Raw genomic sequence first — 26,614 nt, forward strand, 5'->3', positions numbered from 1 at the left:
TCTTCTTCTCAATATTCTGCCTGTAGATTCTTATGGCTTTCCCAATCAATCAAGGAGACTCCTTTTCTTCTTCCACTCGCCAATGGGACTACGATGTTTTCTTGAGCTTTAGAGGTGAAGATACCCGCAATAGTTTTACTGGCCATTTATATCGAGATTTGTGTGACAACGGTAAGACCTTCATTGATAATGATCTCCAAAGAGGAGAAGAAATTTCAGGGGAACTTCTCAAAGCTATTAGATCGTCAAGGATTTCAATAATCATATTCTCTCAAAATTATGCATTTTCGGCTTGGTGCTTGGATGAACTTGTTGAGATTCTTAACTGCAAGCAAAATGGACAATTGGTTCTACCTGTTTTTTACAAAGTGAGTCCATCTGAAGTACGTAAGCAAGAAGGTAATTTTAAAGTAGCATTGGCTGAACAAGAAAACAAGTTCAAGAATAATATAGAAAAGGTGCAGAGGTGGAGGGCAGCTCTATATGAAGTGGCTAGTTTATCAGGATGGCATTATGAGGATGGGTATGTATCTAATAACTAATGTTATGTGCTTTTATAACTTTTAGATTTCTAGTGGTTTTGTTACAACCACAAATGCCAAATATGAAAATATATATATATATATATATATATATATATATATTATGATTATCTCTTCAATTACTAAGTTAGTTAGGTTAATAGAAACAAAAGAATTTAATCATACCAATTAAAGAGTTTGTCTAACGTATTTTTGAGTTTTTCTCCCCCTATTAGTAAGTTGCAAACACATCCAATGAGGTTTAATCCCATGACCTCACCTTTCACACACTTGTGAGAGGAGGAAGTGTTATTTGAATCAAGGCTCACCCACATGATCCTTTCAAAAACATTTCTCTAATTTTCTTAATCATTTTGTTCAAAGTGTTATAGATGGGTTTCCAATAGGCTTTTATCTCACCTAAGGTGAAGTTTCCTTGCAACTACTTGCCAAAAGCCTACAACAATTTCTTACTAGGGAAAAAAATAGAATGAATCAGAATCAAAGTTGTGAATAAAGTATAGAATGTCATTCGGTTTGGCAAAGAAACAAAATATATCTTTTGAAGACTTGATAATGTTATAGTTTCTCCCACCATTATTTTTTAAATCCAAAATTTCTTGATTATTTTGGTCAAGTATGGAAAGCCAAAATCTTTTTCCCAACAATTAAAAAATAAAATAAAATAAATGATACTTCTCAAATACTTGAATTATGTCCTTTAATTCAATTGATAATATGTCAAGTGTAGGATGTAATGCACAAAACTAGACATCTCGATTCTTTTATTTTTATATTCGTATTTTCAACTAGTCCAACTCATTTAATGTCTTGTATGCTTTGTGATTCGCAGCAGCCCTAAATATAAATTCATCGAACAAATTATTAAAGATATATCGGATACCAAATTAAGTGGCAGCCATTTATTTGTTGCTAAATACCCTATTGGAGTAAATTCTCGTGCCAAGGCCATAGAATTGCTTTTAGATCTTAAGGTAAATGATGTTCGGATGGTAGGGATTTATGGTCTTGGGGGAATAGGTAAGACAACTATTGCAAAAGCTGTTTATAACAGGATTTTTGAGCATTTTGAAGGAATTTGCTTTCTAGAAAATGTTAGAGAAAATTCTGAAACAGATTTTGGCATGATCCAACTACAAGAGAAACTCCTTTTTAATATCTTAAGGGGCAAACAATTGAAGGTGGGGAGTGTAGCCCGTGGAATAAATATGATAAAAGAAATGCTTCATGGTAAAAGAATTCTCGTAATTCTTGATGACGTGGATAAATCAAAACAAATAGAAAATTTGTTTGGAAATTTTGATTGGTTTACTTCAGGAAGTAGAGTCCTTATAACAACAAGAGACAGTCACTTGCTCGATAATCTTGGAAAAGTTTATACAACTTACAAGGTGATGGAATTGGACAAACATGAAGCTCTTGAACTCTTTAATCAACATGCCTTCCAAGGAAAAGAACTTGAGGAAGATTATTTTGAACTTGCAAACCAAGTTATACAATATGCCAGAGGCCTACCATTAGCTCTAACAATAATTGGTTCTGATTTGTGTGGAAGAACAAAATCTGAATGGGAAAATGCAATTCATCAATATAGAAAAATTCTTGAAAGAGATATTCATGAAATACTTAAAGTAAGTTATGATGGATTGAGACCAACAGAAAAGAATATTTTCCTTGATATTGCATGTTTCTTCAAGGGAAGGAACAAGGATAATGTTGTAAATATATTAGATGCTTGCAATTTATATCCAACATTTGGTATTCCAAACCTTGTTAATAAATGTCTCATAACAATTAGTCACGGCATATTGTGGATGCATGACTTGGTACAACAAATGGGTAGGGAAATTGTTCGGCAAGAATCACCAAAAGTCCTCAAAGCACGTAGCAGGTTATGGCATTATGAGGATGCACTTGAAGTACTAACTGGAAGTAAGGTATAACTTCTTTTTCTTTAGATTTTAACTTCTTTTTTCATCAAGTAGAAGTGATAATTTTTATCTTCTTTGATAATTTTTTCTTTTTAATATTATATCAAATATAAGTCTTTAATATCATTTTTGCTTTAAATTTCATGATTATTTTAGATTTGGCAAATTCTATTGTGTTCTATGTTTCACTTAATTCTTTATCCAATCAGGGGTCAGACAAAATTCGAGGTATAATGTGGCATTTGCCTTATCCAATAACAGTGCATTTACATGCTAAAGCTTTCAAAAAGATGGAAAATCTCAAATTTCTTATGGTTCGTAATGTACTCGTTTCTAAAGAACTTAAATATCTTCCCAATGGGTTAAAGTTACTTGAATGGCATGAATATCCTTTTTCTTTGCCATCCAATTATTGTCCTCAACAACTTGTTGTACTCGAGATGCCGCGTAGTTGCATTAGATTGGAGAAGCTATTCAAGCAGGTATGAGTATTAGTATTAATGAATTTTGATTTCTTTGAATGTTATTTCTAAAATTTTGTTGATGAACAATTTTTGGGGGTTTTTTTCCTTGTAGGGGGGCCAGTACAATAATTTGAAAAGTATCAATTTGGAAAGGTGTATATCAATTAGAAAATTACATGACTTGTGCACCCCAAACTTAGAGATATTGAACATTAGTCATTGTGAAAATTTAATTGAGGTTCATGAGGCCATTGGATCTCTTGATAAGCTCAAAAGGTGGAATCTTGGCAATTGCAAAAAACTTCAAATTCTTCCTAGCAACTTTAGATTGAAATCTCTTGAAATTATTTATCTAGATGACTGTGTAAGTCTTGAAAAATTACCTGACTTGGGTGCCCCAAACTTAGAGTTATTGATCATTAATGATTGTGAAAATTTAATTGAGGTTCATGAGGCCATTGGATCTCTTGATAAGCTCAAAATTTGGTGTCTCAGTAGATGCAAAAAACTTCAAATTCTTCCTACCAGCTTTAGGTTGAAATCTCTTGAACTTATTTGTCTAGATGGTTGCGTAAGTCTTGAAAAATTACCTAACTTGGGTGCCCCAAACTTAGAGTCATTAAACATTAGTGGTTGTGAAAATTTAATTGAGGTTCATGAGGCCATTGGATCTCTTGAGAAGCTCAAAACGTGGGATCTCAGGGAATGCAAAAAACTTCAAATTCTTCCTAGCAGCTTTAGGTTGAAATCTCTTGAAGATATTGATCTAGATGGTTGCGTAAGTCTTGAAAAATTACCTGACTTGGGTGCCCCAAACTTAGAGAAATTGGTCATTTACGATTGTGAAAATTTAATTGAGGTTCATGAGGCCTTTGGATCTCTTGATAAGCTCAAAAGTTGGTATCTCATCAGCAGTTGCAAAAAACTTCAAATTCTCCCTAGTAGCTTTAGGTTGAAATCTCTAGAATATATTAAACTACATGGCTGCGTAAGTCTTGAAAAATTACCAGACTTGTGCGCCCCAAACTTAATGGAATTGGACATTTGTGGTTGTGAAAATTTAATTGAGATTCATGAGACCTTTGGATCTCTTGATAAGCTTAAGAGGTGGACGCTCGAGGATTGCAAAAAACTTCAAATTCTTCCCAACACCCTTAGGTTGAAATCTCTAGAATTTATTATTCTATACGGCTGCGTAAGTCTTGAAAAGTTTCCCAATATTCACCCAGAAATGAAATGTGGCAGGTTATTTTTTGTTGATAGTAATATTAAAGAATGGCCTTTGTCATTGAAGTATCTAATTAGTGGGCTTACTCACTTAAGCCTAGATAATTGTCAAAACGTTGGGGATTTTCTTGTTAGCATTTCGGGATGTAAGTTTACGAACTTGAGAGAGCTGACAGTCTATGATTGTGACGGACATATAATTGAATCACATATTTTGATGAAGCCCGATTTCTTCCCCTCATTAGAATATCTAGGAATAGATGGCTCTAATATTGTTACAATCCCGGAAAGCATTATTAAATTTACTAGATTATGGAAACTTACCATGCGTGATTGCAAGAACCTGCGAGAAATTCCAAGGCTTCCACAGTCTATAAGAATAGTGTACGCATTAGACTGCATGTCGTTGGATCTACCATCATCATGCAGATTATTGAATCAGGTGAGCTCTTTCCCCTTCTCTCTATATATGTAAGTTTAAGTGATATATATATATATATATATATATATATATATATATATATATTACGAGAATCTCTAAATTTCAGTTTCTTGTATTTTCTAAATGCAAGCAGTTTCAAGAAATATTCATGGATCCCTCGTTTTCTGATCACGATGGTCGTGAACTTGTACTACCAAGAATTCAAATTCCGAAGTGGTTCAAATTGATCAATCAGAGTGCTGGAAATTCTGTATCATTCGTGGTTGGCCGTGAATTTCAAAAATTAATGGTCTGTTTTGCTTTTCGATCGGCAGAGGCGGAAGTTATGGTAGCAACTTGTTTTGTTGTTTCCGCCAACGGTTTTTCAAAAGAAGAAGAATTAGAATTTTACTTTACAAAAGGAGATTCTGAGCATTTATGTGTAACACCTGTATATCTTTGGGGATGGAATGAATCAAATCCATATGAACAGAATCACGTTACGATTACAGTTGAAATCAAGCGTTATCTTGGAATAATCCTTTCTTCTTCTGATGACCCCATAATCACATGGTTGGGAGTCCATGTAAACTGCATCTGTTATATGCATCCGAATGCTAGGCATGGTTGTGGGTCTTCCTCAGTCCCTGATGACATCAATCACCATTCTTTCCCATCTGATGTGCGGCTTCAAATGGACACCACAAATGGGCTTGACTTACTCATGGGTCACTCTGGTTTGGGATTTACTTATGGGTTGGATGATCTAGATTCATCTTCAATTGCCCAAATTTGTGACAACACTGAGCTACCGCCTTTACCAGCTATTTTCTCCACTCCTTATGGTTCAGATTTAGATCATGGGGTTTCCAACATTGGAGGGGTTTCAGGGCTTTTGATCGACCCAAACTTTGAATCATCATTTCATGATGATGTGCACGATTTGGACTTATCCGCTAGTAGAGATGGTTGCCCTCCCTTAGTCCTTGATGACATTGAGCACCATTGTTTGCCATCTGATGCGCTTCCAATAGATACCACAAATGGGTCCGAATTAGGCTTGGGTCAGCAAGATTTGGATTCATTTGCGAGCATTGGATATAATGGCTCAAATGTAGGAGAACATTGGCTCCTTCGGTTCCTGAAGGCACCACCATTCTCCATTCTCTGCCAGTGCTTCCAGTGAATACCACAAGTGGGTCCGAATTAGGCTTGGGTCGGCAAGATTTAAGATTTAGTGATGGGTTTGATCAGGGTTCCTCTTCAGTGGCCCATGCCTTTGACAACAATAATTCTGACTTTAATATGTTTCCACCATCAAAGAACGCAAGAACATCTTGATCAAACTTCAAAGAACTATGCTTCCACCTGAAAGCAACCTCGATGCCAAGGTATGCCTGCTTTTAGTTGCATTATTGGATTCACATTGTTGGATTTCTGCTCAAGTATTTATAGGAAATTAGGCTGCTAGGCTTCGTATTTAATAGTTATAAAATAAGTATTTTATTTATTTTATTTTAATGCAGTTGCTGTTGCTGTTGAAGTAATTGGTAGGTCCAAGATTCATTTCCACCTTGCAATTTAATTTTCATTTATTGTAGTATTTGTATTTTATTCATTTTATTTTTCTGCATCTAGTGCATAATTTCCTCTTACAAAAATTTTCTAAACTTCAATTTTATTAAATAAGGAGTTTGCTTTTTGTTTGTTTGAAATTGAAATTTAAGTCGAGCACACAAACTGTTCAATGAAATGCTTTTTCCCGATATTGAACCTGTCTGCTTAGATATTTCTGACCTATGCAATTCATCGAGCCAATTGTTAATGTTTTATTGTTAATTTCTAAAAACTAATTTTGTTTCATTACTTTTGCTTTTCTTGTGGGGTTTAAATTTTGTTATTATTAATTGTCATAGATGTTTCTTTACTTTTATTGATTCACTGAATACTATTACTAAGATTTTTCATTACTTTATTTAGAGGTAAGTGACAACTGAACAAGAATGCATCAAACATATTACCAAGAGAAATAAAAATCAATTTTGCACTAATCTATGGACTCAAAATCCTAGGCACATAGTTGGTACCAAGTAGTCGTTTGGGGGTAAAGATAAGTTGAAGGCCAAAAGTTTGAAAAGCACCATAAGAAATATGGCTAGGTCTGCAGTGGTTTATTATGTTTGGCTTGAAAGAAATGCTTATGTATTTTGTAGCAATGTCAAGTATGAGGAGGCAATAAGCCATTAAGGCCTCAGTTGAGTTTGCCATAATTAAGGGTTTTAGTTTGATTCTTTGTAAGTTTAGTTGCAGCTTTTATTCAGTTTCTTGCTTGCTCTGTTTTTGTTGTTAGGTGTTACAACTTTTAGATACTGATGTTTGCTTTTGTATAGTTTGTTTCATTAATAAATTCATTTGTTCATCAAACAAATAAATAAAATAATCTATAATTTTACTTGAGGACATTGACCATTTTCACATACTTATTCTACATTGCCAAAAAAAGAACAAACTACAAAGAAAGTGTGAATTCAAAACGGAATTCCATTGCAGCCAAACGTTAACTAAAGTAACTTTTTTATTATTGATTGCATTGCTCATATGGTTACTGTGTTTTTCCAATTACTGCCTTTTTCTTTCTTTCTTTAATGTGGTTTAACTATTGAGAACTTCTTGATTTGGATGGAAAACATAAGAATAGGCAACGTTTGAGAAGTCTCTATGCACTATGCAATCCCATCCTCTCTTTTTCCCCCTAATTAGGGATCAATTTGTATATTTTCTTTCTGCTTATTGTTAAGATATTAAATTTATTATAAAACAGATTAGGTGTTAGAAGTTTAACTCTCGGAGAAAAAATGCTTTAGATCTATCCAGCCAAGCTGAATCATGTAATGGTCAGTGTGCTAAAATTTTGAAAGGTCCTATTAGTCTAAACGTTTATCCTTGTTGTTTCTTTCTACTTTTTAGGTTTGAAGTGTCTGCAGGAACTAAAAACCTCTGAGGTATGACCATGGAAATGTTATTTTGTGGACCCCTTACTTTAGTGATCAATGTTTTGGTGAATATTTTTGGATGGGAGGATGGTACTAGGTCGTTGAGTTCAATTTCAACCTTTTCATAATAGTTCAGTGGTATTGAACTCTCTTGTTTTCATTGAAAATATCTTAAACCAATTTCCTCCTTCATTAAATGCTTAAAAAATACATAATCTGTTTTTTTGGTTCCCTAGATTCAGCTTCGAGAGCTAAGATGAGAGGTAAAGAGTAGACTCCTATGCTGTGGCATGTACTAATTTTTTTTTATTTGCTATCACTTGTGATTTAGAGATTTAAATAGTTTTATAAAAATTTATTTTTTAAATCTTTTTGGGTCTTTTTGTCTAGGAATGTGGAGCACTCATTAAAGGACTAGATCCTATGTCAATGTCATAAAGAGGTACTCTCTACAGTTAAAAAGGTAGGTAATTTATTTAAATACTTTTGGAAAGGCATCTTCGAAAGTGCACCTTGTTCTTAATGTTCAAAAAATTAAATAAATTTTTGGATCACATATTAAGATAATGAGTTGATTGTTAATCAACATGGAGATCTTTGGTTAGTTTTATTGACAAAAAAAAAACAAGTGTTTGTTAAGATTTTTGTTTTGTTTAATTCTAAGTCATTTGCACTTGAAAAGAGTTTGGCATAATGTTATCAGAAGACTATTCAAACAGCTAAACAATAATTTTAGAGGTTCCAAAAGCTGCAAATTTGGAATTGAGTGCCAAAGGAAGGTATTTGTAGTTGAGAAGAATTGGGATTACGGAATCTGTTCATAAGACTACTCATGTAGCAAAACCAATAAGGCATGTTTAATTAGGATAAGGACTCAAAGATTGGCTTTTTTTTTTTATTTAGTTTATTTGATTTGATTTAATATGTATTAGAACATGTTTCTTGATCATAATATTTAAGGTTTTTTACCTAGGTAAATTGGGGAGGGGGTGGAACCCCAATACTAGAGATCGTAAGAGGTGATTGACCCACTATAGTATCCCTTTAACCCCTCATATTCGTGATTGATCATTTAATATATTTGGTTGGGATCTGTGGAAGAATATTATTTATGTATGATTGGTTGAGGAATTATTTTTAGAAACATAATATAAATTCGTTTGTTTTTATTTACTAGTTAATCTTTTGATAATTAGAAATATTTTAATTAATAAGGATGAACAGGGCCACAACTTCATCATTGTTGGGATCGCAATTCGCAATTGTACTTGATGATAAAAAATTTTCATCCCTTAAGTTCATTTACATGCTTAAAAATGATATTTTCATTTGCATGCTTAAAGATCTTTCTATCTATTAGGTTACTTTGTTCACATTTGATAGACCATTCTCTAAAGCTCAAACTAAATTCTCAAAGTAGTTCCAAGTCATGTTGCCATTGCCCATTGGAATACAAAATTATAATTGATTCAAAAGTAAGGGGAAACTAATTTGGCTCCATGATTAGTCAAGTCTCTTTATGATCAAGATAGCCTATTGGCTTATCCATAATGAATACTTAGATGGAAGGAGCATAATTCAGAGATATAGTTCTCAAATGTGGGCTGCCCTGTGGAGAATGATATAGTTCTCAGATGTGTGGGCCTCCCTGTGAAAGATTTAACTCTCTTTCAAAGCCATCATTTTTCCGATGGGAACTATTATATGATGGTTTTATAGTGAGAAGGGAGTTAGCAATTAGGAATCTCGTCATGGATGTTTCTTGCCCTTTATGTGCTACAGAAGAGGAATGCCTAGACCACCTATTTATTGCCTATGACTTAGCTAGTGCAATGTGGCTCACATCATCGCTCACCATTTGAACTTAGGTCCTAGAGCCAAAGTCAAGTCAAAATTAGGTTTCTTCTTGGCTGGAAAGAGGGTATCAGTCACATGACTAGTGCAATCACTTCATTGTCATCTTTGCCATCATTCGTTGGGCTATTTTAATACATAGAAACAAAGAAATACACTAAGAAATAACTGTTAATGCTTGCTTCTAAAGTCTTAAGTCATAGTGCTTACCTTTCTTCTATTTGTAGGGATGCAGCAAACACATGGGAAGTGGACACTGCATTTAAACTACTTGATGTACTTTTCAGCAGCAACACATGACATGAATGTATATTGGAGGTATGGATCTCTCTCTTTTCATGATTTATATGATAGTGCAAAACCTATAAAGAATTTGATAAATAAAATTATTGTTGGATGCTTCATACGGTTCTATGTATTATATGTGTCGCGTATGAAGATAAATTTTTTTTTTTAAAAAAAAAAAAAAAAAAAAAGCTCTTTAGCTCTATTAGATATTTCATAATTGGAAACTCATATGATGGAGGCAATTTCTTGAGTTAGTATTTCGGGGAAAAGAGGGCAATTTTTTGAGATTATCTAAGTGCATTGGTTGAATGGGTTTATATTTGCCCCATATTTCAATGTGATGTCATGAACCGTGTAGTTTGATAGGTCAAGAATGTATTGACCCCTTGTGATGAATTAATTGATTAATTAGCCAATTTAATCAATTAATCAAATTAACATGCAAACGCATGGTAGCACAAACAAATCACCAATTAACTAAAGTATGCAGCGGAAAATAAATTGACACGGTGATTTTTTTACGAATGGGGAAAACCTACACTACAAAAACCCCACCGGGTGATTTTAAGGATACCACTCCCGAGAATTCACTATTATCACAACAAGCGGTTACAAGTAAAGGAATCCCAGTACCTTATACCAACCTACAGTTGAACATTTACCCCAATACCCAATTGGACTTATTCTATAATGACAATCTCTCCTTTCAATGCATGGCTCCCAGTACGCGACTTCAATCACCAACTAGAGAAGATTGTTGGTTGCAAAGTTCTTCAGTTCATCACACGATGAAGATCGAGAAGCTCATTGATCACAAAACCCTACGGTGTATAAACACAGCAACTTCTTCACAAGAAAGATGAAATAGGGCAAATTCTGTCTCCGGTCACAATTTGCATGAACAAACTTTGCTCAAAACTTGTTCAACTTGTGTCTTGGCTGTGCCACCTTTGATGGCCCTTAAAATAATCCTTTTCTATGTCTAGGATTGTCAGAAAAGAAGGCCTAAACATACAATCATTGATTGGATGAAAAACAAACCAGAAATTCTGAATTTTATAAACCTCGACAGATACCCTAGCTATCGAGCCTCGGGCTGAAATGGCTCTTTTGAACCTCGATAGATACTAGCTATCGAGCTTTAATGAACAACACTTTTCACACTTGAATCTTGGACAGACTTGCATGGCTTCAATATTTGGACTTGAAACAAGGTGTCTTGAAGTATTAAACACATCCTAGATCTACCCAAATACAAGTAAAGTGCATTTTATCAAAGGATTAGCCAATTACATAAAATAGTGACATATGTTCTTAACAATGAATCACATATGTCCTAACAATCTCCCCCTTTGAAAATCCGTGACAAAACCACAACAAACAAATGAACATATGAGAGAAGTCATAAATCACTCAACTCATACTCACTTGTTAAGTACAATAAAATCTATCCTAACACAAACTCTTGAAAAACTTTGCAAGAAGAAAGTTTATGGCAAGGAAGACTTTGACAACCTGTATTTCTGAAACACTTAAGCAAAACTCATCAAGGCATCTTTGTGTGAAATAAAAATAAAAGATTACATACAATAAATAAGAAGCATGTGCATAAAGAGAGAAAAAAAACACATAGAGAGATAGGTGAAAGAACTGTAATAACAACCTCACAAAGTATATATATCAACAAGTACAAGGTTTGCTATCACAATATGATCACAAGATCCAAGGTACATGAACAATGTATCTAAAAATAGAGAGAAAGAAAAAGATACATGAAATCCTCACTACATCCCTCAAAATCAACACTCCCCTTAACAAAAATCTCCTATACTAACTCTCCTCCTAAAAACCTAAAAATGACTACTCTCATATCCAAAACTACTCTCCCTTTTTGTCATGAGTGACAAAGGGTAAAAGTATCAAGTAGACATCTTGTCAGCACTAGAAGAGCTAGCATCGCCATCATCCTCATCATCGGAAGCAGTAGCATCATCAACATCATCCTCATCCTCAGAAGCCTCTAGAGTAGGTGGAGGAGATGCAACGAAGCCACCCATGACCGCCTGCTGTCGTGCAATACGACCAACATTGGTGTTCACCTGACACAACTCATCACTGAGAGTGTCGAGGCGAGCATCCATGCGCTGAAGCTGCGCCATGATATCGATGTCTTCAAGAGTCACACCGCTCAAAGAAGAAGAGGGAGCAGATGTAGATGGAGCTGAAGGAGCTGGAGGAACTGTCAATCTGGACTGCCTTGAACATAGCTACACCTCGCTCCGTTCAACGGTAGTGGCGTCTATGTCACATATAACATGGAAGTGGTCAGACATGGGAAAGGGAACAAAGAAATGGCATAAAATCCTCGTGATAGCTGAAGGAAAGATGAGCTAATCAAAGGTCGTCGTATCCCTATATACATTTATGATAGAAAGAATGAAGTGAAAAGGGAAGTCTATAGTAAGATGCTCAAGAAGGGAAAGCAAAAACCGAGCACGCGGCTCTGTGATAGAGTTATAGTGAGATAGGGGATGAAGAACAAAAGTCATAACCATGTTCAAATACCGAGGGCCTTTAGACAAGCCTGAACAATAAGTGAACTGATGCTCTCCCTAGACAAAAGGACGCTCACAAAAAGCTGATATAAGCTCGTCTTTAGACGCAGTCTTAAGACGCTCACAACCAGGGTAGTCAGGATGCGCTACCCTAAGGACATGGAGCACGTCGGATACAATATCTGGGGTGTCCACGATGCGCGTACCTCGAACGCGAGTGGAAAACTAAGGTACTAGATAATCGAATCCATGCATGTTGAAGTAGAACTCCTGGATCAGCACAGATGGACATGTGATAGGGACGTCACACAGTGACTCCCAACCCCTACTGTGAATGATAGTGGTAGGTTAGTGTCGAAGAAGTCTGACAGAATGACTTAGCGTTCTGAATGATTGCCTCGTCTAGAAAGTTCTCTGAAAAGTCCTTGCAGGCTTTATCATCATTGAATTGAATATGAGAAGGGGTAGGGTTAGAAAAGGTGGATGCCCCGGAATGTAGAGGGTTCCGGGACGAAACAGATTTACGTTTAGGTGCCATAGAAGCAGACTAACGCAAACAGAAGAGAGAGAAGGAGAAAGAGACAATCAAGAAAGTCCTAAGAAGTTCAAATATATCCAAATATATTGAAAAGAAAGAACGTATGCATAGGAATGTATGAACATGTGACATGCAATAGAGAAAGCATCATGGGCTCAACCCAATCCAATCCTACCAGCACACAAACAGATAACATATATAACACAGATCCAAATGCATGAAAATATAGTTATAATGCACATGAGATGCAAGGTATGAAGTTTTTAAGATCAGATCTTCGAAACCCATACAAAATTTTTTTGCAAAAACCTCTTTGATTTTGAAAAACCCCAAAATTTTCAATAATCCCAAAAACTTAGGTTAAAAATCATGAGATGCATGAATATGAGGGATTTAGACACTTACCAAGTGAAGAAAACTTGATTAAGGTCGAAGAATCCTTGAGGAAGAGGTTTGGGGTGAGAAAGAGAGGTTTAGGGAGGTGAAGAGGCGAAAGGAATCGAGAGAGATAGAGAGAAGTGAGACCTGAATCGCGCTAACCCTATATATAGAAGCTCTGTAATTCTCAACAGATCGAGAGGTGTCAAGCTTTAAAAGGGTCGACAGATGCAGCTATCGAGTAAGTGTCAGGAGGTGTCCACAGCAAAACAAGCTCGATGGATATAGGAGCTATCGAGCAACTATTGAGGAGATAGGAACTTTCTTAGTGGATTGAAGAGCTATCGAGATTGCGATAAGAAAAAGCTGAGGAGCTCGATAGATAAGCCAGGTGTCAAGAGGTATCGAGGAGCTGTCGAGATTGCTTAAAAACAGTTTTTCAAGAAGAGAAAAATATAGATATGAATGCAATCAAACATGCAACTTAACCAAGGATCCAAACAACATTTTAATCTCTCAACAAGAAAAATGTAAGCACATAGATCCCAAAACACACACACACACACACACTAAACAAGTCCAACCAATTTTATATTTCAAAAACATGTTAAGACAGTTTAGTGAATATACATCAACACATATAAACCTTGTGATGGCCAAATCACATTGTACCTGCACATGTATCAAAAGTAGCAAAGAATATTGCATGTTGTGTGTGAAAAACATCGCAAGATTGCATATGTGTATACATGTTATGACGATTTGAGATATGGAAAAATCACTTTAACTCATACACAATCAAAACTGATTGATAGGGACTATCACCTTCGAGGTACATCCTATAACTCCTACATCTCTTAGAATACACGCTTGCGATCATATATAAAACATTTTGATCTTTTTTCTTTTATTTTCTTTGCATATTTTTCTTTTAAGCAAACCATGCATGGGCATATAAGAGATAGTAAAGAAATACCCAATTATATTAAGTATTTGACATTGCACTTTTGCTATGCTGAAGCATACAAATGTCATTTCATGATTGGCAGGCAACAGTAGTGAGATGGTTATTTATGCCTTTCTCTTAGGATTTTCTAGTCCTTTCCGTCAAAAAGAGTGATACAAGTGTTAAATACAAGAGATAACTTAATCTTACACATCACAAACAAGAGCCACAAAGCTCACTTGCTTAGTTGTGCATAGAGATGCTCATCTAAGCTACCAGAGATACAAAGTTTAAAAAAATTTGTTTCATTGACCATTCAAGGTACACAAATACCAATGTACGCAAACACACACTATTTTCGTATTTTTCAATTTTTTTTTATGAAAAAAAAATATAGCAAAACAAAAATAAGCAAACAAAAACATATTAAACAAAATAAAGCAATGCATAAAACTAGACTGACTCAAAACAGTAAAGCAAAACACATAAGTAATGCATAACCAAAAACAAGAAGGGGAAGAGAGAGAAAAAGTGACAGAATCACTTGGAGCCCTTTTCCTTCCACACCTTGGAAGAACCTTTCCGTTTAGCAAAGCCTTGAACCGGTGGTGAGGGGGAAGAATTAAAAACCGTTCAAGTTCAAAAGGAACATAAGGGCTTTGAAAAGATCTCCAAGAGGAGAAAAAAAGGATGGCAACTAATTCTGGTTTCCTGATGTGATCATGTCGTTGCTCTGTTGAGTGGCTAACCACTTATAGCAATTAGGTCGAGTATGACCAGTTGCTCCACAGTGATGACAGAGATGCTGCTTCTTCTGTTTTGGCTTTTGAGAGTTAGCCTTCTTAGCCCTAGGGTTTTTAGCTTCTTTCTTATCTTGCTTAGGGGGTGCTCCTAAGATAGATTTACCCTTATCTATGTTCTCACTAGCTACATCATTTTTGACATTAGTGTTCTTAATATCAACATTATTACTAGGAGGAACAAAAACAGTACTACTAGTAGAAGCAATATTAGAGGAAGAGAAATCATACCCTAAACTGATTCAATTGGAAGCAGATTTTTGATGACTAAGCATCTCATTGAGCTTAGCGCTTGAAGTCTTTTCCAGCTGACCTCTGACGTGGAACAGTTCTGCCTCAAGCTTCTTGGTCTTCTTAGCTAGGAAGTTGTTCTCAAACTTTAGTGCTCCTATAGTCTGATTGGGTTCATCAAACTTTATGGAGAGTTCTTCATGTTCAAGCTCCACATCACTAAACTTCTTGGTGGTCAACCTATACAACTTTTCATGTTTCTCCAAGACCTTGTATTGTTTTGTATAGGCAGTGTAGATGTCATCTTGCTCATCCATCTTCTCAAATTTTGACTCCACCAAGTTTTCTTCTTCTTCCACATCTTCTACAATCTCTTTAGTAGGATTGACAGTGGCGATGAAGGCATTCAAGATTCCTTCATCCTCATTTTTAGAATCATCCTCAAATTCGGTGTCGTTTTATATAGCAGCAAGTGCCTTGCTCTTCCCAATGGTCTTGAGATATGTGGGGCACTCCTGTTTCATGTGTCCAAAGCCTTGACACCTAAAGCACTTAGGTCTTGAGGGAATAATGTACTGACCGCCATCCCTCTCATCCTTCTTCCCTTTGTCTTGGCTCTTAAATTGAGAAGAACTGGATTGCTTACGGTCCTTGTCGAAACCCTTTGCATTGGCATTCTTCATGCACTTCTTGAATTGCCGGGTGATGTAAGACTTCATTTTTTAATCTTCATCATCGGAAGAATCATCAATGTCACTGCTCTTGACCTTCAGTGCCATGCTCTTACTCTTGCTCGATTTCCCGATCCTTGTCAAACCCAACTCATGGGTCTGCAAATTACCAACAAGTTCTGTCAAAGGAATTTTATCAACATCCTTTGATTCCTCAATGGTAGTGATCTTGGCATGGAATCTCTCGGTTAGAGATCTGAGCACTTTTCTCACAATCTTGGGTTCAGGAATGGGTTCTCTAAGATTAAAAGCTGAATTCACTATGTCCTTGAGCTTGCATAGAACTCATCAAATGACTCATCCTCCTCCATCTTAATCTCTTCGAAGCTTGTAGTGAGTCTCTGAAGTTTCGAATCCTTGACAGCCTTGGTTCCCTCATAGGTTGTCTAAAAGATGGTCCATGCTTCCTTAGCAATTTTAGTAGAGGATATCTTCTTGAACTCCTCATTAGTGACTGCATTGAATAAAGCATTCAATGCCCTGATGTTGAAGTTTGCCGCCTTGATCTTAGCATCATCCCAATCGACCGGCGCTTCTTTTGGCTTTGTCCAGCCAATCTCTATAGCTTGCCACACCTTCTCATCTAGAGACTGCAAGAAAGCTCTCATGCATACTTTCCAGTATGCATAGTTAGTACCATCAAACAATGGAGGTATAATAAGAAATTGTCCTCTATCCATGACAAACAGGGGTCAATGGATCACACACAAAGATTAACCCTAATCAGAGTGTGCCCACTCTGATACCACTTGATAGGCCAAGAATATATTGACCCCTTGTGATGAATTAATTGATTAATTAGCCAAGTATATTAATTAATCAAATTAACATGCATACGCGTGGTAGCACAAAAAAATCACCAATTAACTAAAGTATGCAACGGAAAATAAATTGACATGGTGATTTGTTTACGAATGGAGAAAACCTATACGGCAAAAACCCCATTAGGTGATTTTAAGGTCACAACTCCGAGAATTCACTATTATCACAAAAGCGGTTACAAGTAAAGGAATCACAGTACCTTATACCAACCTTTACTTGAACCATTACCCCAATACACAATTGGACTTGTTCTGTAGTGACAATCTCTCTTTTCAATGCACGGTTCCTAGTACGTGACTAACCAATTACGCAGATCCTAGTATGCGACTTCAATCACCAACTAGAGAAGATTGTTGGTTGTAAAGTTTTTCAGTTCATCATATGATGAAGATCGAGAAGCTCCTTGGTCACAAAACCCTACGGTGTATAAACACAAAAGCTTCTTCACAAGAAAGATGAACTAGGGCAAATTATGTCTCCGGTCACAATTTGCATAAATAAACTTTGCTCAAAACTTGTGCAACTTGTGTCTTGGTTGTGCCACCTTTGATGGCCCTTAAAATAATTCTTTTATATGTCTAGGGTTGTAAGAAAATAAAGCCTAAACATACAATCACAGACTGGATGAAAAACAGACCAGAAATTCTGAGTTTCATAAACCTCGACAGATACCCTAGCTGTCAAGCCTCGGGCTGAAACAACTCTTTTAAACCTCGATAGATACTAGCTGTCGAGCTAGCTATCGAGCTTTAATGAACAACACTTTTCACACTTGAATCTTGGACAAACTTTCATGGCTTCAATACTTGGACTTGAAACAAGGTTTCTTGAAATATTAAACACATCCTAGATCAAACCAAATACAAGTAAAGTGTGTTTTGTCAAAGGATTAGCCAATTATATAAAATAGTGACATATGTTCCTAAAAATGAATCACATATGTCCTAACATAGTTGTTTATATATTATTTTTTATTTTAAAAGTTTATATCATGTTAAAGTAATCTTCAAATGTTTGGAACTTGATGCCGGCATGCATGATGTGGTTAGTGTGGAAAGAGCATAATAACGGTATTTTTGTGGAGGGTATGAGATCTATTAAGAAAGGTACATGCCATAGCAAAGGAGTCTACTGTTTACCTGGTCTTCTGTAGAGTTTTATGTAATAAAATATATCTGAAGTCTTTCATCTATTGAGTTATATTATTGGATGAGTGAAACATCTATTACATATCTTGCTTAATTGATCCTTAAGTATCTTCTTTAAAAATTGTTTTAATAAGTATGCTTCTAAACCATTCATTTGAAGATATGTTAATATGTTTAAAACTATTGTTCTGGTTTTGAAAAAAAAAAGATTTTCTTGAATAATCCAGTTCTAATTACTGTTTTGGGGAGATTGAGGGGTGGGGTTGAAGTTAAAAGCTGCGTACACTCTAGTATTCTTTTGGGTGTATAGAATGCTCAATGAATCCCCAAATGAGGGGTTGCCAGGTAAATTCCTAGGCATTGTTTAAATCAATATAGCTAGCTCAAATGTTCTTATAGTTAAGATATGGTGCTTAAGGCTACCTAGTACATATGCATTTGTGATCACTTTAAAAGCAAACCAAAAGTACACCCTAGGATTTGCATTTGATTTTGCAATGGAAGTTGTAAGCAACACATGCTTTATAATTGGGATTTGAGGTTATTGTGTTATACATTGCATCTACATAGCTCTCAACTAATTAAAGGTTTACTGACCGAAGAAGTCGAGGCAACGGAAAATACCATCAAAGACAAGACTGCAAGACACAAGAAAGTTTAAGCGATGGCTCTGATACCATGTTAGAAATATTGAATTCAATAGTATTGTATTTCTCCATTAAAGAATATACATGTGTGCCTTTATATAGGAGGCATAGGAGTGTAGTACAAGTAAATGTGTAGTACAAGAATGTGTGCTATACAAGTAATCTAGTTGGGCCTACAGCCTATAACACTATACACATTAACGTATTCAATTGCTTAAAAAATACATAATCTTTTTTTCTTTTTTTTTTGATGCCTAGATTCAGCTTCTATAGCTAAGATGGGAGGTAAAGAGTAGACTCCTCTACTATGGCATGTACTCTTTTTTATTTTTTATTTGCTATCACTTATGATTTAGAGATTTAAATAGTTTTAATACAAATTAATTGTTTCAAATCTTTATTTGGGTCTTTTTGTCAAGGAATGTGGAGCAGTCATTAAAGGACTAGATCCTATGTCAAGGTTATCAAGAGGTACTATCTACAAATAAAGAGCTAGGTAATTCATTTGAATACTTTTGGAAAAGCATCTTTGAAAGTGCACCTTGCTCTTAATGTTCTAAAAATAAAATAAAAATTTTGGATGACGTATTAAGATAATGAGTTGATTGTTAGTCAAAATGACGATCTTTGATTAGTTTTGTGACAAAAAAAGAGCAGGTGTTTGTTGAGATTTGGCTTTGTTTAATACTAAATGACTTGTACTTGAAAAGAGTTTGGCAGGTTGTCATAAGAATATTCAAACAGCTAAAAATATTTTTAGATTTTCTAAAAGCTGCAAATTTGAAATGGGTTGCCAAAGGAGGGTATTTGAAGTTGAGAAGAATTTGGAACTTCTCAGGTAGCAAAACAAATAAGTAGTTTTAATTAGGATAAGGAGTCAAAGATTGGCTTATTCATTTATTTAGTTTATTTTATTTGCTTTAATATGCATTAGAACATGTTTCCTGATCATAATATTTAGGAGGTGTTGGAACCACTAGAGTATCCCTTCAACCCCTTAGATTAGTGATTGATCATTTGATATATGCTGTCCAAAAACCTTTGGTTGGGATTTGTGGAAGGATATTATTTATATATGATTGGTTGAGGAGTTATTTTTAGAAAAAAAAAAAAAACGTGTTTTCATCATTGTTGGGATTGCAACTGTACTTGTTGATAAAATTTCTTCATCCCTTAAGTTTAATTTCTTTTTTAAAAATGATCTTTCTATCTTTTAGGTTCCTACGTTCAAATCTGATAGACCATTCTCTAAAGGTCAAACTAAATTCTCAAAGTAGTTTTGAGTCATGTTGCCATTGAAATACAACATTATAACTAATTCGGAAGTACAGGTAAACTAATTTGACTCCATGATAAGTCAGGTCTCTTTACTATCAAGAAAACCTATTGGCTTCTCCATAATGAATACTTAGATGGAAGGAGCATAATTCAGAGATATAGTTCTCAGATGTGGCTGCCTTGTGGAAGATGATATAGTTCTCAAATGTGGGCTTCCCTATGAAAGATTTATCTCCCTTTCAAAGCCATTATTTTTCCAATGGAAACTATTAAATGATGGTTTTCTAGTGAGAAGGGAGTTAGCCTTTAGCAAACTCATCATTGATGTTCCTAGCCGTTTATGTGCTACTAAAGAGGAATGCCTACACCACCTATTTATTGCCCATGACGTGGTTCACATCACTACTCACCATTAGAACTTAGGTCCTAGAGCCAAAGTCAAGTCAACCTTAAGTTTCTTCTTGGCTGGAAAGAGTGTGTCAGTCACAAGACCAGTGCTATCACTTCACTGTCATCTTTGCCAACACTCTTTGGGATATTTTAATACATAGAAACAAAGTATTGCATCACTATCCCTAGTCATAGTGCTTAGCTTTCTTCTATTCGTAGGGATGTAGCTTTCACATGGGAAGTGGACACTGAATTTAAACCACCTGATGTACTTTTCTGCAATTTTCTTGGATGTATAGCACATGATCATATATTGGAGGTGAGGATCTCTCTCTCTCTTTCCATGATATGTCTATATGATGGTGTAAAACCTATAGAGAATTTGGTAAACAGATTTATTGTTGCATGCTTCATACTGTTCTATGTATTAATGTTTTTGGATCACATATTAAGATAATGAGTTGATTGTTAATCAAAATTATGATCTTTGGTTAGTTGTGTTCACAAAAACAAACAGGTGTTTGTTGAGTTTTTGGTTTTGTTTAATACAAAGTGATTTGCACTTGAAAAGAGTTTGGCATAAAGTCGTCATAAGACTATCCAAACAGCTAAACAATAATTTTAGAGGTTCTAAAAGCTACAATTTTGGAATGGGCTGCCAAAGGAAAGAGTGTATCAGTCACAAGACCAGTGCAATCACATCACTGTCATCTTTGCCAACACTCTTTGGGCTATTTTAATACATAGAAACAAAGTAATGCATGAAGGAATAGTTGTTAATGCTAGCTTCTAAAGTCTTAAATCATAGTGCTTACCTTTCTTCTATTTGTAGGGATGCAGCAAACACATGGGAAGTGGATACTGCATTTAAACCATCTGGTGTACTTTTCAGCAGTTTTCTTAGAAGTATAGCACTTGACATGATCATATATTGGAGGTATAGATCTCTCTCTTATCATGATATGTCTATATGATGGTGTAAAACCTAAAAAGAATTTGGTAAATAAAATTATTGTTGGATACTTCGTACGGTTCCATGTATTATATGTGGCGTGTATGAAGATGAAAAGATAACAGTTTAGCTCCATTAGATATTTCATAATTGGAAACTCATATGTTGGGGGCAATTTCTTGAGTTTGTATTTTGGGGAAAAGAAGGCAGTTTCTTGAGATTATCTAAAATGAATTGGTTGAATGGGTTGGTATTTGCCCCCCATCATTCAATGTGATGTCATGAACCGTGTAATTGTTTTAATTTTTTGTAATTACAATAAGTTTATATTATGTCAAAGTAATCTTCAAATGTATGAAACTTGGTGTTGGCATGCATGATGCGATTAGTGTTGGAAGAGTGTAACATCTGTATTTTTTAGGAGGGTATGAGGTCTATTGAGAAATTGAAGTCCGTGCTACTTCTCACTTTGTTTGAATGACGATCTCAAGCATTTTACTAATTGTACTTCTATTTTTATTTTAAATTTTCTCCCTGGTCTTCTTTTTTATTTACTTGTACTTCTTCAAGGTGCTTTATGCTCATCATTGTGAACACATTGTAATTCCTTTCATTTGCAATAAAATTTCAATGACTTATCAACCAAAAAAAAAAAGTAAATACATTTAAAAAAGTAAGGTGAAGATTGAGATAGTAGTTTCAAGACTCGCTGGATTCGGGTATAAATAAATAAATATATGTTTGATACACATTAACAGTATCTTCTTTTTATTATGAGCATCATATCAGCTCTCAACATTTCACTATTTTAATTTAACTTTGGTATTTAGATTAATTATTACGAGGTTCTGGAAAAGCTTGAACAAGTCCAGCTGCCAAGGAACAACAATAGTTTTGAGATGGATGTGAAAATTAGTCCAAAGATTAACAAAGGTATACCTGGTCTTTTGTAGAATTTTATGTGAAAAAATAATCCTGAAATCTTTCATCTATTGAGTGATATTATTGGATGAGTGAAACTGAAACATCTATTACATATCTTGCTTAATCGATCCTTAAGTATCTTCTTTAAAAATTATTTTAATAAGTATGCTTATAAACCAATTCATTTGAAGATATATTACAAACTATTTGTCTGGTTTTGAAAAAAAAAAAAATATATATATATATATATATATATATATATATATACAGACTTGAATAATCCTGTTCTAATTACAATTTATGGGGGATGGGGGGGGGGGGGGGGGGTAGGCTTGCAAATAAAAGCTTTCTACACCCTAGTACTCTTTTAGCTATATAGAGTGCTCAATGAATCCCCAGATGAGGGGTTGCTAGGTAAATTCCTAGGCATTGTTTAAATCAATATGGCTAGCTTAGATGTTCTTACGGTTGAGATATGGTGCTTAAGGCTACCTAGTATGTCATGCCCCGAACCCAACTATAAAGATAGGCACGTGACAACCGCTGCACGCTTATAAAGTAAGCGCCGTACAAGTGTGCAAGGCCTTCTTAGCAACTAAAATTTATCCTCAACAATTTTTTTTATAAATAGATCTCCAATAATTTAATAGGAACAAAATTCAGACCTCATCTACATAATGCCAATTGACCAATGAATATAAAACTATTAGAAAACCATCCAATTCCAAAATCTCTAAGCTTCTTTTCCTGCTCACAACACAACATCAAAACTCCCAAAACTTGCTATTCTTCCCAATCTGAAACTGGAGGGGAAAAAGGGGTTGTGAGTGACAACTCAATAAGTAACTAAAGTCCTAATAAGTTCTATCAAGCAATAGATTTGTAAAGTAATAAGATGTAATATAAGTTTCCAAAAGTTATAATATACTATGGGTTTTAAAAAAAAATAACTAAAGAAATTTCATAGTCTTAAAATAATAAGTTACGAATAGATTACATACATCAAAAGTTTTAACTTACCATAGGTTCCAAAAATACATAAGCAGTTTAAATGACTCAACATAGTTCAAATACTCAAACATTTCCAAAACCACATATGTAGTTTTAAGGACTCGAAATAGTTCAAATATTCAAACGTAACTCATATTCTTAACAATCTTATGACTATGGTCACACTATATCCCCGTGACTGGGCATCAGAATACCAATGAATAACCCACATTGGCTGAGTATCGGAGTACCAATGAATAAACCTCCATTGGTTTGGGTATCAAAATACCAATGAATGACCCCCATTGGCTGGGTATCAGAGTACCAATGAATAACCCTCATTGGTTTGGGTATCAGAATACCAATGAATAACCCCCATTGGCTGGGTATCAAAGTGCCAATGAATAACCCCCATTGGCCTGGGTATCAGAATCAATTCATAGTCAAATTGTCCATAATCATAGTTCTAACAAAAAAATATCTTATTCAAATACATATATATATATATATATAATCATATATTCAATATTCAAATATATTTGTGATATTCCTATATTCTTTACTTTAAATTAATATAGCTAAAAAAACAATTAAATAAAATAAATCTTATATTCAATGCTCATATATATATTTGTGAAAATTCTTTATTCTTTACTTTGAATTAGTATAGCTAAAAACAATTACATAAAATATATCATATATTTAGTAATTAGATATATTTGTGATAATTCTTTACTTGAAATCAGTAATACAATAGAAATAAAATTGTAACAACTGTAAACAATTTTCAGTAGTTAAAATACGCAAAATAAAACCAATTAGGATAAGATTACTTACCTCCAAAAGCCATACCAAAAGGAACTTCCCCCTAACACTTCTTCTAAAATCCTTAGATATCACCTAAAACAATTTGCAGGTACCATTTACTCAATAATTAAATAATTTAAGAATGACTTATAGCGGTATCCGGCCAGAAGAGAAACTGCTAAAAATATCAATCTTATATATTTCTTAACTATCATTAATTCATCTATATAATTAAATTCTGTCTCCTTACTAAGCCTAACAATAATCCCCTGTTTCTTACACCAAACTCACATAGTCATAATATTTTTGTTTCTTTACTTTCTGCCACAAATAGTTCCCTAGGAATAAAACCTATACTTATAGCCATATAGGTTGTATACGTGTGTGTGTGTGTGTGTGTGTGTTTTTTTTTTTTTTTTTTTAACTTGTCAGACCTCAACTCATCAAATCGGTACTATTCCGGTTGCGTAGAAACTTGTCCCACCAAGCCTAAAATTCTGCATATTCTATCTCCATTTAACGCAACAAAAGGCATAGATAAGATTAAGTTACTGAACATAAGAAAAATACGCAGTAACAATGTCTAGTTTACCGAAAATAAATCCATACTTTTCTTCGTTTCCATCATTAAAACTCTTGAATAATTAAATAGTTTCACTACTAGCCAAAATACGCACATAACAACAACAACAACAACAACAACAACAACAAAAAAAACCTCTAATTCTAAATAAAACTTAGATTTGACAAGAAAGAAATTCTTAAGCTCTTACCTCAATTGTGCAGTCAAACTTTCTCTACTGGAGTAATTTGAGTAGTCTCCTCTTTCAAAATATCTCTCCATATACGTTGACTTAAATAACTTATATATAACTAGGGTTTCAACCTTATTTTCTAAAAACTCCATTATAATTATAAATTATAAAATTGGACCCACAAAAATATTTACTTAAATACCCCTCCTTTTAAATCCTTTTTTTTTTCCCGTGTATTACATAGTACAAATGCATTTGTGATTGCTTTAAAAGAAAACCAATAGTACTCCCTAGGAATTTGCATTTGATTCTGAAATAGAAGTTGTATGCAACACATGCTTTATAATAAGGATTTCAAGTTATTGTGTTATTCATTGCATCTAGCTAGCAGTCAAATTTTTTGTAATGTTTCTTCAGATTGCAGACAATGTAACTAAACCTTATAAATTACCGATTTTTTCATCGTCTTTCATATGATCTTTACTAGCTTGTCTTTTAAAATGATATAAATATGGATCATTTATCTCTTGTTGAATCTTTAAACATAAATTTATGTACAACCCTATTAACAGCCAGGATTTCTAGAAATATTTTGTGAACGTAATGCTGAAAGTCTTTAATTTGGAGCTGCATTATGGGGAATTTATCTTGTTGCAGCTAAAGTGATGATTGGTGGTACCTAGTGATTTAATGGGTATTTGGGGCAAAAGAAGTTTGGATCACCCGTATATGAGGTAAGTCAGTTTTGGGATGTTTATGAACATGTCACTAGAGAATATGATCAATTGATTGATTTTACAAATATATGGAAACTGAAGTGTGGGTTGGTATAGTTTTTGGAAATAGCCAAACTGGAATATTGGATGGTCTTGTGTGCTTCTCTCTTCAATTTTTCTAAGACAATAATACCGATTTAGTTTTCTAATTGATGTGCTTTTTCTCTTTTCATTCATAAGTGATTTGGAGTTGTGTGAGCATTACTGCTTTGTAAAACACTATTTAGCGATTATGAATCCATATGACATTCAAACCTTTCATGAATTATATTTTATTGATGTAATTTTTTTATTGGTAAGTTATACACACACCTAGTGGGTTCTCCACTCATCTTGTGGGAAGGAAAAAGTGTCATTTGAGTTAAAGCGGATTGGCTTGGGTGTTGTGAGTTTCTTAAATCTATATTTGATTTATTTTTCTTCTCCTTTCAGAATCTAGCTATAACATCAAGGCCTTTGTGAAATGACATTGATTTATCATACCTTGATTCAGTTTTTAGGCAAGAAGACATGGATGGAAAATAGACTTACAATTGAACACAAGTGGGATTGCTGGTAATGGTAAGCAAGAGAGCCTCAATGGCAACAACCTTGATTTTGGTTGCACTTGATTGGGTAGAATAGAAGCATTTTTCTGATGCAAATTGTTGTTTACAATAATATGTTCCTGAATTGATCCTACTACAACAGCTAAGGGCTCCAGATCAGAGCCACCTATAGTCTGAAGCATTAAAATGGTTCCTCTCCTTTTTGGATAAATAATATAAACTTCAGCTCAACATAAATCTGAATTCTGGTAGCCTTTGAAATGCAAGCAGCTCTTCAAGTATCCAAGACTGAAGAAGATGAAAAGAAAACAATCCAGATTATGAATCAACATCGTATTCCTCGGCACCCTCTTCAGCAATAGACTCAAGCCTTGGTGAAATGGAAGGCTTCTTCTGAGGGTAAATAATGGGAGCAGGGGCTACCTCAACCCAATAATTCAAGTTTATGATCTCCTTAGCCATTGAAGGTTGATATAAAGAGAAACAAATTCTGTAGATGATTTTTTGTTCTCTTCCTTGTATCTAAAGAAAGATGAGAGAGATGGGATTCCCTTAGAATTGTTCTAGGAGGCTTTGAATAACGCAAAGCACAAGAAATTGACTGTGATGAATATAAACTTGGGGGAACTTACTAATATAGGAAGAAGAAGTGAAAAAAAAAATAGGAAAAATAAATTT

General features: G+C 34.5%; 1 protein-coding gene across 1 annotated transcript; it reads left to right on the forward strand.

Moving 5' to 3' along the window:
- Window positions 1-26,614, forward strand: LOC142610502 (TMV resistance protein N-like). The gene is made up of 16 exons (XM_075782315.1): window positions 1-523; window positions 1,375-2,479; window positions 2,683-2,955; window positions 3,050-3,423; window positions 4,045-4,606; window positions 4,740-5,643; window positions 5,796-5,976; window positions 6,112-6,135; window positions 7,969-8,041; window positions 9,660-9,750; window positions 18,936-19,012; window positions 21,017-21,121; window positions 21,967-22,069; window positions 25,270-25,346; window positions 25,882-26,125; window positions 26,207-26,614. The coding sequence occupies exons 1-7, from the start codon at window positions 33-35 to the stop codon at window positions 5,924-5,926; spliced, it is 3,840 nt and encodes a 1,279-aa protein (XP_075638430.1). The 5' UTR covers window positions 1-32; the 3' UTR covers window positions 5,927-5,976; window positions 6,112-6,135; window positions 7,969-8,041; window positions 9,660-9,750; window positions 18,936-19,012; window positions 21,017-21,121; window positions 21,967-22,069; window positions 25,270-25,346; window positions 25,882-26,125; window positions 26,207-26,614.

The sequence above is a fragment of the Castanea sativa genome, chromosome 9 (genome assembly GCF_040712315.1).
Source record: "Castanea sativa cultivar Marrone di Chiusa Pesio chromosome 9, ASM4071231v1".
Classification (NCBI taxonomy): domain Eukaryota; kingdom Viridiplantae; phylum Streptophyta; class Magnoliopsida; order Fagales; family Fagaceae; genus Castanea; species Castanea sativa.

Bases quoted from the DNA above. Each gene is read 5' to 3' on its own strand.
- LOC142610502 (XM_075782315.1), top strand. From the start codon at position 33: ATGGCTTTCCCAATCAATCAAGGAGACTCCTTTTCTTCTTCCACTCGC. The intron at 524-1,374 runs GTATGTATCTAA...TGTGATTCGCAG, and splicing joins GGATGGCATTATGAGGATGG to CAGCCCTAAATATAAATTCA. The intron at 5,644-5,795 runs GCTTGGGTCAGC...GGTCCGAATTAG, and splicing joins CACAAATGGGTCCGAATTAG to GCTTGGGTCGGCAAGATTTA.